The following is a 14,024-nucleotide window of genomic DNA, read 5'->3' as shown; positions in this document are numbered from 1 at the left end:
CCAACTGGAAAAGACTGGGAATTTCCCAGATACACCAGCTTTGGACAGATCAAGGCTGCATCTCTTTTCTAGAACTGGTTTCCACCTTTAAAATCCCTATAACTGACCTATTCAAATACTTTCAAATTTGCTATTTACTACAAAAATCCCCATAAAAGAGAAATGGGAAGCAGATTTTTAGATCCTAATAACAGAGAAACGAGGACTAAATAATTTTTCCTCAGTATCCAGATGTACAAATCATCTGAAAAATCTATGCAAACTACTGTACCGATGGTACCTCACACCCCAAATTTCCCTTTGCTACTCCGAAAATTGTTGGAGATGTGGCTCACTAGAAGAAACTTTAATGCATCTGTGGTGGGAATGTCCGTACATTTCGAGTTTGTGGATTCAGACCTTCCAATTAATGTTGACTTTATGTGGTATACATATACCCCAAATCCAACTCTGACCCTACTTAACCTGGAATCTGATTGTCTGCCTCACAATATACATACCCCCCTGTTACATATCCTAATAGCTACCAGAATCTCTATAGCGCAATTCTGAAATGGTAACTGTATTCCTTCTATATCTGATATATTTAAGGCTGTGAACAGCAACAGCTGGTTCGAATATATGCATTCTAGCGCTTCAAACAAAAAAGGTAAATTTATGAAAAATTGGGAAGTCTAGATCCAAAGCAATTTTTTCTACATGTCAAAGTCCTATCTGCTTTAACTGCTCACCTATATATTCTTGTTCGATGACTTGATCCAAAAGTTTCTAGTTTGTTCAGGTTTTGTTTGTCAACATCCCTGAAAAGGTTTCTTGTTTCTTGATGACCAACTCAAGGAGGACTTTTTCTTTATTTACAATTAAGTTATGTAATGGTATTAAAATATATATGTACAATAAAAACTGAATGTTCAAAAAAAAATGCTGTCACATCCAGTCTGAAACAGTCTAAGGCCGCCTGCAGACGAGCGGGTCGGATCCGGCGGCGAGAATTCTCGCCGCGGGACCCGACCCGAGCGCCTGCAGAGACGAGCGCGTACTCACCCGCGCCCGGCGGCCCCGGCTCTTTCATGTGCCGACTGCCGGGCCACCGGCGCATGCGCAGACCGGAGCCGGCGGCCGGGTGAGTGACGTTTCTGGGCGAGGCTCTGCGAGCCCCGCACAGAAATAGGACATGCCGCGGTTTGTTTGCCACGCGAGATTTCGCGCGGCCAAACCGCGGCCGTCTGCATAGGAGTGCGTATTGTAATGCACTCATATGCAGGCTTTCAGTGGCGGAAATCCCGCGGGAAATCCCGCCGCGGGATTTCCGCCCGTGTGCAGGCGGCCTAAATCAGACAAAACTTTTTTAAACCAACATGAGGCAGAAAACAGTACTCATGAAGAGGGAAGAATGACAAGCAAGGAAAACTTAAAGAACAGCATGAAGAAGGTGGTTGAACAGGCTGCAGCTATTCATAGAAAAATTAGTAGTGATATAGACTTCACCAAGAAGTGAGGATATTAAAGGGAACCTGTCAACTCCCTATCACACCATAAACTAAGTACTATAAAGGGAGTTGACAGGAAATCGCGTAATGTATTTTTTATACTCATCCGCTCCCTTGTTTCCCTGAAGATCGCGTATAGTAGTATACTGTAGATATATGAGGAAAAATAAAATGATGCTTGGGTAGTCAGTCTTGAAATAGATCCTCTAATGCAGATGTTTAGAAAAAGTAAATAGATACTGTAGGTCGAGGCTTTATGGCTAACTTTGACTATAAAGGTATTACCTGGGTTTAAAAATGTTTAAATGTAGAAACCTTGGAGAACATTTTTGAAAGAAACGATCTGCTCTGACTGAATTCCCTCTTTGTTGTCTTTCACTTTTTAATCATTTTTGTTCTCTTCAACTCTGCTGTCTGCCATGCACTGGCGACCCAGCAAGAAGGGATAGATTTGGAAGGGGAATATGGGTATATATTGTTTTATTTCTTTTGTATTATATGCTATTGTTAGCAAACATAATAAAAAAAAATAAAAAGCAATGCTAGAGTAGCTGTTTTTAGTTCATCTGCATCCTAAACAGCATAACAAATAGCAATCAAAAAGTCATCTATACACTAAAATGGTACTAGTTAATACTTCAAGTTGTCACATTAAAATAAGCTCTGCTAATAGTAAAATTTAAACATAATATGGCTCTTGTAAAGCAGCGACAAAAAAGCTAATCTTTTCTTTTTTTAGCATTTTTATTGTGTTAAAGAAGAAAAATATGACATATATATGTGGTTTGCTATAATCTTGCAAATCAAAAAAATAATATTATTAAGTTATTTATACTGAACAGGGAATGTCATAGCAACAAAACTCAAAAAATAATGGTAGCATTTCAAGTTACTCCTACCCAAAGAAAGTTTTTATACATGATATGTACCCACAAAGTGGTGCCATTAAAAATAAAACTTGTGCACCCCAAAACAAGCCCTCATATGGGTATGTCAACAGAGAAATAAAAAAGATATGGCTCTTGGAATGTTCATTTCTGCATCATCCCACTCCAAGCTGAACTCCTGCTATCTCCCTCTGCTTAAATCCTCTGTGTTGCTTGCTTGATGTAAATTGTGTATTTTGCATTTCATCTGTTTGCATCGGTACGTTCATTTCTGCATCATCCCACTCCAAGCTGAACTCCTGCTATCTCCCTCTGCTTAAATCCTCTGAGCTGCTTGCTTGCTGTGAATTGTGTATTTTGCATTTCATCTGTTTGCATCGGTACGTTCATTTCTGCATCATCCCACTCCAAGCTGAACTCCTGCTATCTCCCTCTGCTTAAATCCTCAGTGCTGCTTGCTTGCTGTAAATTGTGTATTTTGCATTTCATCTGTTTGCATCGGTAAATGAAACTTTACTTTTAGTCATTCCTGCCATCCACCTCCCCCAAATGGCATCTTTCACCCATCCTTGCTGAGATGCTTTCCTTATCTAAGGAGAGCAATAAATCCTCCCCCCCCCCCCCCCTTTTGGTCATTAGGTTTGCAATGCTAAAGTCAGCTGGCCAGCTGTTTCCTAGTAATACCTTAAACTTTCACTATAATATCAGTGTAAGCATGCATGCCACGCGTGTGGCTGCCACGCGAATATAATGCTGTATGAAGTATGCTGGAGAAAGTATGATACAGTTTGACCATGGCAGTTCAACATGGTAGGAGACAGGTAGGCCACAAACTCTGTCTAAATACCTTACACTTCAAAGCCATCGCTAATGCTGTCACCTCTGTTCTCATCCTTGCTCTCAGTTTCAGAACTTCTTCCAAGTGCCAACCTTTGGGGCGCTGTATTCACATTAGCCCCTCTCTCCTGTCCTCACCTATGCACAGCTCGCATGCACTCTTTACCTTCTTGTTTAGCCTCAAACCCCCTAATGCCACTAACAAAAATAACAGTCATCCTCATAAATCTCTTAACCATCTGCTAACCCTCTCTATCCTGCTGCTACTAGCTGCTGGGGATATCTCTCCCAATCTCCCAGCTATCACCCCCTACCTGACTCACTAATAAAATCCCCAAGCCCAACTACTAGCCCATGCATACCCTCCCCTGACTCCCTTAAATGTGCGCTCTAGAACTGCCAGTCAACATGTAATAAACTCCCCACCATCCACGACTTTTTTACTGTTCAATCTTTAAGTCTGCTCGCTCTCACAGAAACATGGATACAGCAGTCTGACACGGCCTCCCCTGCTGCACTGTCTTACAATGACCTGCAGTTCTCCCATACCCCGAGACCAGATGACAGGCATGGCGGAGGAGTAGGTGCTCTTCTCTCCCTGAAATGCACCTACCAGGACATCCCCCCTGTACCCTCACTCACTTTTCCATCCTTTGAAGTACATATGCAACAGCTTTTCCATCCGCTGTCCATGCGAGTAGCAGTTATCTACCGCCCCCCAGGTGCTCCTCGCCTGTTTTTGGACCACTTTGCTGCCTGGCTCCCCCACTTCCTATCCTGTGAAATTCCAACCCTCATCTTAGGTGATTTTAACATCCCCACTAATGATCCCAACTCCCCATCTGCCTCTCAGCTTCTTTCGCTCACCTCCTCCCTTGGTCTCTCTCAACTCACAGCCTCTCCCACTCACAGGGATGGCAACACTCTTGATCTGGTCTTCTTCCGTCTCTACTCTGTTTCCAACTTCACTAACTCCCCTCTCCCGCTCTCAGATCATAACCTCCTCTCTTTCTCTGTCACGCTCCCTAACATCTCTCCAGACCCACCTACCTACCGTACCTACAGGAACCTTAAGGGCATTCACACCCAGGACTTTGCTGAATCCCTACAGTCCTCTCTGTCCCCTATCTCTCTCCTCTCCTGCCCCAACCTGGCTGCCGCTCACTAAAACACTGCTCTCAAACATGCCCTTGATGAAGCGGCGCCCCCCAGAACCCGAGCCATTCGATGTAGAACGTGGCAACCCTGGCTCACACCTCAAACGCGCTTCATCCGGCGGTGCTCTAGAAGTGCTGAACGGCTGTGGAGGAAATCGCAAACGTCCGCAGACTTCCTCCACTACAAATTCATGCTCAGAACCTACAACCTCGCCCTCCATCATGGCAAACAAGTCTATTTCACCTCTCTAGTCTCCTCACTATCGCACAACCCTAAACAGCTCTTTGATACTTTTCACTCCCTTCTCAGCCCTAAACAGCAGCCCCCGGTGATGGATCTCAGTGCTGTAGACTTGGTTGCTTACTTCAAAAAGAAAATAGACGACATCCGTCAGGAAATTACTTCCCAATCCCAGACTAGCCTTGACCCTAGTCTTGTCAGCACTGCATCTAGCTCCTGCTCACTGTCTGTACTCAGACCAGCAACAGAGGAAGAAGTCTCCAAATTGCTCTTCTCTGCTCGCCCCACCACATGTACCAGCGACCCTCTCCCCTCACACCTCCTCCGTTCCTTCTCCGCAGTGGTCATCTCCCATCTCACCACTATATTCAACCTCTTTCTGACCTCTGGCATCTTTCCCTCTTCTTTCAAACACGCCATCATATCCCCACTGCTAAAGAAGCCGACTCTGGATGCAACCGATGCTGCCAACTACCGACCCATCTCAAACCTCCCCTTCATCTCCAAACTACTAGAATGCCTGGTTTACTCCCGCATTGTAAGCCATCTATCAGAGCACTCTCTCCTAGACCCCCTATAGTCTGGCTTCCAACCTTAACACTCGACAGAACTGCTCTTACTAGGGTATCCAATGACCTACTGACAGCCAAATCGAGGGGCGATTACTCCCTAATGATCCTCCTTGACCTTTCCGCAGCGTTTGACACTGTTGACCACAAACTCCTCCTCAGTATGCTTCGCTCCATTGGCCTAAAGGACATTGCTCTCTCCTGGTTCTCCTCCTACCTATCTGACCGCTCTTTCAGTGTCTCCTTTGCTGGCTCTACCTTCCCTCCTCTTCCTCTTGCTGTTGGGGTCCCCCAGGGCTCGGTCCTCGGCCCCCTTCTTTTCTCTATCTACACAGCCCCTATTGGACAAACCATCAGGAGTTTTGGCCTCCAATACCACCTGTATGCTGACGACACCCAGCTATACACCTCTGCCCGTGACATCTCTGCACCTTTCCTCCAAAACATCACCGACTGTCTATCCGCTGTCTCTAACACTATGGCCTCTCTCTACCTAAAACTAAACCTCTCTAAAATTGACTTACTGGTATTTCCACCCTCCACTAACTGACCTCATCCTGACATCTCCATCTCGGTGTGTGGCACCACCATAACTCCTTGACGACACGCCCGCTGCCTTGGGGTCATATTTGACTCTGATCTCTCTTTTACCCCCTACATCCAATCTCTGGCCCGAACATGTCAGCTGCACCTCAAGAACATCGCAAGATTTCGCTCTTTTCTCACTGTGGACACGTTAAAAATGCTTACTGTCGCCCTCATTACTGCAACTCGTTGCTGGTCGGCCTCCCCTGCACCAGACTCTACCCTCACCAATCCATCCTGAATGCGGCAGCCAGGCTCATCTTCCTGTCCTGCCACTACTCGGATGCCTCTGCTCTGTGGCAGTCACTGCACTGGCTGCCCGTTAAATACAGAATTCAATTTAAACTCGCTACCTTCATCCACAAAGCTCTCCACAGCGCAGCACCCCCCTATATTGCTTCCCTCATCTCAATCCATCACCCAGCCCGGGCTCTCCGCTCTGCTAATGAAACCAGACTGAGTGCCCCTTTAATTCGAACTTCTCATTCCCGCCTCCAAGACTTCTCCAGAGCAGCACCGTCGTCTGGAACGCACTACCAAAGGCTACCCGAGCAATCCAGGACTCGCAGAACTTCAGGCGTGCTCTAAAAACGCACCTCTTCAGGGAGGCATACCGAATTCCCTAAACAAACCCCTCTGTACTCCGCCTGATAACATGCTCTCTGCCCTAGTGACTGCAATCCCTGCTAGCCATCATAAACCGCTCCTGCAATCACACCGTTTCTGCCGTCACACGGCTAAATGTCTGACCATTGTCTATGTGTATAACATCGCTGACTCTTCCACTTAGCCATACCGTGCACATCTCCAGCCCCTTTATCTTCTGTATCCCCCCATTACTTGTAGTATGTAAGCTCGTTGGAGCAGGACCCTCACCCCTATTGTATCAATCAGCTGATTAGTATATGTAACCGTGGTTCTGTAATGTTTGTATTTTGTCTTTCTGTATTCCCCCTGTCTATGTAAGCGCTGCGGAATATGTTGGCGCTATACAAATAAAGTTTATCATTATTAAAGGTTTTTCATTGAAGCTTAAAATGGGAGGGTCATTAAAGGGTTAAACAAAACACAGAAGTTGTAGTCTTTTCCTTTTGTTTTTGTTGATAACAAACAAATGCTCCAAATCTGCACTATGTAAATAAAACTCTTGTCTTTAAAAAATAATTACAACAATAAAGCAATAGTATAAAGATTATTTATGAACATTTATAAGGGATACATTATGATGAATTATAACCTTGAATATAATAAAATATGTTGTCATTACAGAGCAGCCTGAACCCTGAGAAAGGCCTGGGTGTTGCATCACTAAGTGTTGTCTATGGATGTTTAATATTATCTTCAATTTTTCTACCTCCCCTCATTATTAAGAAAATTGGATGCAAATGGACAATTGTCGTCTCAATGTGCTGTTACATCACTTATTCCATAGGGAACTTTAAACCAAACTGGTATAATTTTTATCTTTTAATAGTAATTTTTGTATTATTTGTTCATCTGTTTTTGCTTATGCAGACATTCGGGGAATATTGATCTAAATTGGTGCAAAAGAAAAGCAGAGGTTGCTCCTTTCATTTTCCAAAGTGCCTTTAAAAAATGAGAGATAGAATCTAAATAATTGCTATGGGCAACTACTTTACTTTTCCTTTGCATTAATTTTTATTGCATGATTTAACCAGAACCACAATATATCTTTCTTTAATTATTTTCCTGTGTTTTAGGATTCAATCTTAGCTTGAGTCTTAAAAAAAAACAAATCAAACGCATTTGAACATGGCCTTAGTTAGTACCACGTAATAATATGGTGGTAATAATTGCCACACTGCATTGTGTTGTTTAACCTGTGCTAAAAAAAACTTCTGGGTCACGATGCGTATCGTTTCTCCTTAGGGCTTGTTCAGACGAGCACTGTTTTCATGCACTATAGTCGCGAAAAAAGATCACGGCTATAGTACTGTAAAGATTGCGTGAAACAGCTACTTCAAGCTACTTGAAGTAGTCTATTCACACAATCCAAGGTGCGTGCTGCGTGCGCTCAAGGCTCCCGTAGGAGTTTTTGGAAAGCACGCAGCAAAGATAGGACATGTCCTATCTTTTGTTAAGTGTGCTGATTCAGCGCGCCTAACATTCTCTCATGTGAACGCTTCTTTAGGGACCTATTGGTTCCTATTAGAAACACATTCTGTACACTGCTAACAGCATTAAAACAGCACTCGTCTGAACGAGCCCTAAAGAAGAGGAAACAGGTACATGAGGAAACACCTAGAAGGTGAGTGAGAAGACTTAGGATGCCTACCCACTTGCGATTTTTTTTCCTGTGATGTTTTGCGTTTTTTCTCAAGAGCAATTAGTATAGAATGTGTTCTTGTCCATCTGGGTTTTTTTTTCCGTTTCGTGGGGTTTTTTCACATAGGAACTGTCAGTTGCATATGTGTCCTTATTTTTCTCTTAATGCACCCATGATTGTCAATGGAGGGCTGCAAAAAACGTGCAAAAAATGCGCGCAAACACCGCGTTTTTCACGTGCGAAAATCGGCAACGCAAGTGGGTAGGCGCCCTTATAAAGACATCCATGCTACTCTGGGAAATATGCAAATAAGAAAAATAGAACAATATCTCTGCACCACCTATTGAAAGACAGCCTTCCTGCAAGACAAAGTCTACCTCTATATACAGAGAGAATTCTGTCTCATGTTTTGCAAAAAAAACCCTGGTAGACATGCAGTATGTCAAATTTATTGCGTTTGACACAATTTTTTGTCTTACTAGACAATTTTAAAAACTTTTAAGAAAAGAGGTCCGGGTGAGAAGAGGGTTCAAATACACCAGATTTATTAATGACATATGCCCCCACTGTAACAGGTGCGGAATATGACGATGGTTATGGAAAAGCTTTATGCCTGTTCAGTTGAACAATGCTTTACTAAATGTATGATAAAGAATATTATGGAAATAACATACAACAGTATTTGGAGAGAATGCAAATAATTATTAATGTTGTGCATGCAGTATAGAATCATCACAGTCAATAAATGGTTTACCCTGGCCAGGATTAAATAGCTCCACAGATGCAAGTTGAAAATCGGAGTCTCCTTTGACGTAACTTAGTCTTGCAGGAGCTTTGGTTAACCAGATGACTAAATCAACTAAATAAATATACAGCCCTTATCCATTGAACAAATTATTAGCACAGTATCTTTGAAGAAGTTGTACAATGATAAAGCCAAATCAATTTATTTTCACTGGTGATGAGCCTGGGTGATGCTACTAATGATTACACACCACCAAAACTTAAATATCCGGATACTAGCTGCAGGTCCTATCTGTTCTCAATACTGGTCTCTCTGACAGTGAAAGCTTGGCAGTTGCCGTTGGTGATTGCAGGTGATGTTTCCTTGGTTGATAGGCAAATCTCCCTCCGTTACTTCCATTGCAACACCTGGGTAGCACATCTCCAGGGATCTGAGTTGCTCTCTCTCTCTCTCTGGTAAAAGAAAATTTGACTTTCCACCAATCATCGTTCATTTTGCCCAATAGCATCATGGCTTTGGTACCAACCTCACTGGACATGGCTTGAACTGACCAAGAAGAGAACTTTTGGAGATATGGTATTTTCATATCTTCCAATTTATCATTTTCTTCTCCAAAAGTTACTTCTAAAATGACCCTGGAGGGGACATCATCATTGGAATTCTCTGTCTTAGAGTGATATCTAATGCAAAGTTATACTATTTCTTTTTTTTCTCTGCTGTAGGTATAGTTTAATAATTACCTCAGCAATCCTGGGTATTGGAGGAGGACCACTATGGGCATCAAAATGTACTTATCTAACCACCAGTGGAATTAGGTATGCAAGGCAGACTGGCAAAGAAAAGATGGACGTTGTGAACCAATACTTTGGCTTATTTTTCTTAATATATCAGTCATCAGGAGTTTGGGGAAATCTTATTTCCTCTCTAGTCCTTAACCAAAATGCCAATAAAGGTAAGTTAACATAAGCATAAAAAATAGAGAATCCGATACTGATGTAGTTCTTTTATAGCTTAATATAATACCTCAAAATACAGGTTTTTCTTTACCAAACAAAAAGTAAGAAAATATAAAAAGTGGAGAACTAAACAATAATGAGGGTAGTAGTCCCTGCTCTACTGTAGTGTGGTGTGGTACCTCAGTGCAGATTTTGGGCATAGTGGGAAGCATTCTAGCAAGCAGACTTAGATTGTGAAAACAATTTAACTCTTTATAAGCAGAGAGAGAGGGAACGGTGGAACTTGCAGCAGTGACTGTGATTAAATTACATTTTCTTGAGATAGATGATAAACTTGCGTTACATTTGCAGACATTGATTAATTCAGTACTTTTGCCAGGGAACACACAAGACATTGCATTTGTAAATTTTCATCATTTTTTCCTGGCTTTGGCTATTACTTTGCTCCTAAATTACTGACTTGACTTATTGCTTGCTTCATTGTTCTAGCTTTTGCTGCTGTTTCCCTTTGACTGTTCCATCTATCTCTCTCCTCTGCTAACTCACCAGAGTAACTTGATTTGTTACTCACACTTTAGATGTTCTCGCTTTCCACTGCACTGGCTGTCGTGGATGTTCTCCTTGTTCCTCCCCAGTCTCTATCTCATGCCCCCTTAGACTAGATTCTCCAGGCCTGGACTAAATTTACTAACCCCACCCACTTTCTACCTTTTATTCTCTAACTCACCCAATCCTAATTTAGGGGTGATTGACAAGTATATGAGAAGGTTATGGTGAATTCTGCTAACTCATGCGGGGTTTACTTGTATAAGCACATCCAATTAACACAAAGTAATACACTCACATTTAACATATTTAAAGCTACTAGTAATTATAGTACCAGTGTTTCTGGTGGCACAATGCGCCACACAGCTTAGCTACATGCATGTCACACACACAACTGTGGTACATCGGCATGTGATAGACACACACAGCTTTGCTACATGCCATGCGCCTGACAGACACAGCTCTGCTACATTGCATGCACGGCACAGAAACAGCTCTGCTACATGACATGTGTCTGCTAGACACAGCTCTGCTACATGGTATGTGCAGCACAGAAACAGCTCTGCTGCATGACATGCACAGCACAGACACAGCTTTGGTACATGACATGCGCCTGACAGACATAACATGCACATGGTACAAACACAGCTCTGCTACATTATATGCACGTGACAGACACAGCTGTGCCACAGTACATGCACATGTTACAAACTCAGTTCTGCTACATGACATGCGCATCACAGACACAGCTTTGGTACATGACATGTGCCTGACAGACATGACATGCGCCTGTATTTGCTTAGGGGGTTTGGTATGCAGTCTGTATTTTTTAGAGGGTTTGCTGAAAGGGGGTCATGTGAACTATTTGTGATTCAAATACTGTAGATTTAGGATATGTCTTTTATAAAAGCATGGGGTATAAGGAAAGAGTTTGTACTGGAAGCCATGTGGGTCACATTTTGTTCCCATCTTTGAAATCACCCTGATGTTCCTTCCAAGAAATCAGAAAGTATATGTAAAGTAAATCTCAATAGCTCATAAATAATAACTTTTCTTTTGGACTATAAGACACACCCGACAATGGGATTCACCCAGGTTTTAGAAACCAGAAAACATGAAAAAAATATATGATACCAATTATACTTCCCGGTGGTGACATTCCTGGTGACTTTTTTGGTGGTCAAAGGGAATGGAATTTAAAAGGGTTATGCAACCTTTTAAAAATGATGGCCTATTCCCAGGGTAGACCGTCAATATCTGATCAGTAGGGGTTTGCTGCTCGGGAAAAGACAGAAGCAAACTGAAAATATTGAAATAAATGGGAAAAAATGGAAATGCTTAATTCCGTTATTATTCCATTTTTGTGTTCCAAAAACAGAACAGAGAGATGGAAAGCCCTAAAACAAATGTGAACAACTTATCAAGATAGAAGTCTATGTTTACAGTTGAAAAGTCAGCTTAAGGGCCCCTTCATATGGATGTAAGTGGAATTCCACGTGCCTAGGCGCAGCGCATTTTCACCATGAACAAGCTGCTTTCGCAAGCATATCAGTGCATTTTATTGTACTTTTTGCACTCACAAGGCATGTTTACATGGCACAGGACACACATCCACCCTGATTTAAAAAGATAATTAGGTAAAGATGTGTTTGTTTTTTTCACACAATTGCACAGTTTGCAGCAACGTATCCTTAGGGCTCCCACACACTTGCGTTTATTTAACGCTTCAGGTTTTTTTTAACTCGATTGTCAATGGGACTTTCTAATGTTAAAAACGCAACGCAATGCACCAAAAACGCGAGTGTGTGGGAGCCCTTACTGAATCAAATGGAAAAAAAACTGCTGCATTTGAAAACCACCTGTTCATACTTTTTAGATGAGGAACCATTATGAATTTCCAATAGATACAGTTGTAGATATAGTTTTTAAAAACTTTATTTATACAAGACCCGTGAATAATGCCACTTATTGCCCACATTTGGGCACCCTAACCGATAGACAATTGTTATATAGAATAATAACAACAGTGATAAAGGAAAAATTCTCTGCGCTACTTTAGTGCCTGAAGGTATAGCAAAAGAATTATCTTACTTGACAGGGGGGACTTGGGATCAACTAATTCTCCCCAATCCAGGTGTGTAGACAAAGGTTTGCTCAGGATAACATCAGAATCTTTATCCGGTCGTTTTTAATCCAAGTTCAATTTTTTTTCTTTACAATTACAAAGAGTACATACACATATAGTGCAAATATAGCAAGTGTAAGGTTATGAAATGCATTTCAAGGTTACTGGGCCCCCCTTTTTCAAATCTGATTTCATCTAAAGATTGACTTACCTATATAAAGAAGCAGGTACAACTACTGGCTGGAGTTTCGGCAAGTAACTGTGACATTGCTGATGGTCCGGCCCCTCTGAATATCGTCATCTAGAGTGACTATGCATTTTCTATGCTCTCCAAAGGATGGAGCGGGATGGCGTCAGAAGCGTGCAGTGTATCACATGGGATGCGAGCTTAACATTAAGTTCCAAATGCGTATTACCGGGCGCCAGGAGGATGAATACATTATATTAGCAATGAATCTATAGAAAGTAAGTAATATTGTATGTTACATAGCATGTGAATAATGATTAGGGCTATAGTCATTCTAGATTTGAAACCATTTACGTTAAAAATAGGTAATTGAATCTTAATAATAATAATTATAGAAAGATTAAATAGATTGATTAAAATTTAAATACATTTTTTATACAACAATTTTAATCAATGTGATAGATTCATTACTAGAGATGAGCGAACGTGCTCGTTTAGGGCAATTACTCGATCGAGCATAGCTTTTTTCAAGTAACTGCCTACTTGGGCGAAAAGATTCGGGGGGCGGCAGGGTGGAGCGGGTGGTATCAGGGGGGAACAGGGGGGAGCTCTCTCCCTCCCCCAAGCCCCCCCCCCCCTGCTCACCACCAGCGCCCCCCAAATCTTTTCACCCGATTAGGCAGTTACTTGAAAAAAGTGATGCTCGATCGAGTAATTGCTCTAAACTAGCACGTTCGCTCATCTGTATTCATTGCTATTATACTGTACTCATCCTCCTGGCGCCAGGTAAAACGCATTAGGAACGTAATGTTCAGCTTGTGTCCCATGTGATACACTGCATGCTTCTGAAGACATCCCGCACCATCCTTTGGAGCACACATGGAATGCATAGTCGCTCCCACCCTCCAGATCAGAATATTCAGAAGAGCTGGACCATCAGCGACATCACAGATATTTGTCCGAACTCCGGCCAGTAGCGGCACCTGCTTCTTTATATAAGTAAGTCAATCTTTAGGTAAAATCAGGCGTGAAAAAGGGGGCCCCGTCAGCTCGTCTGACTCTGGACATTTTCTACTGCTGTTCTCCCTAAGTGACCGTAGCGGACAGGATTATATACCTGTGTAGTGTCCCAAAGTAGGGACCCTCCATCACTTTGGTATCTATCTCCTTTGGTGTGTATGTGTGTTTGTAATGTTAAATATAGTAGACTGTGTGTTGCTATGTGTATTGGCTCTGTCTGGGTCAACTTTAATTCAATGTCTGGTGTCTGTGTAGCCTAACCTTGAGTGACTGCACAGAACTCACCATAACTCTGTGTGTCTTGTCTTTCATCTTAAGTAGCCCTGGGATTGGATAGGCAAATTATCCCATAGCTGTAGGTGAAACTAGAAAAAGGCAGAATAAGGGTGTAG

The 14,024-nt window shown here is 42.3% G+C and overlaps 1 protein-coding gene across 2 annotated transcripts in view; it reads left to right on the top strand.

Moving 5' to 3' along the window:
* The window catches only part of LOC136620986 (protein unc-93 homolog A-like), a 66,500-nt gene that overhangs the window by 23,265 nt on the left and 29,211 nt on the right, over window positions 1–14,024 (top strand). For both annotated transcript variants that reach the window (XM_066596137.1, XM_066596136.1), the window contains exons 2-3: window positions 7,036–7,217; window positions 9,521–9,750. In XM_066596137.1, the coding sequence (XP_066452234.1) occupies window positions 7,036–7,217; window positions 9,521–9,750 (412 nt within the window). The remainder of the gene's footprint in view (window positions 1–7,035; window positions 7,218–9,520; window positions 9,751–14,024) is intronic.

This window comes from Eleutherodactylus coqui, chromosome 3, assembly GCF_035609145.1.
Source record: "Eleutherodactylus coqui strain aEleCoq1 chromosome 3, aEleCoq1.hap1, whole genome shotgun sequence".
In the NCBI taxonomy this organism is placed as follows: domain Eukaryota; kingdom Metazoa; phylum Chordata; class Amphibia; order Anura; family Eleutherodactylidae; genus Eleutherodactylus; species Eleutherodactylus coqui.
Note: the sequence above shows the minus strand (reverse complement) of the source record. Positions and strands in the feature narration are given on the sequence as shown.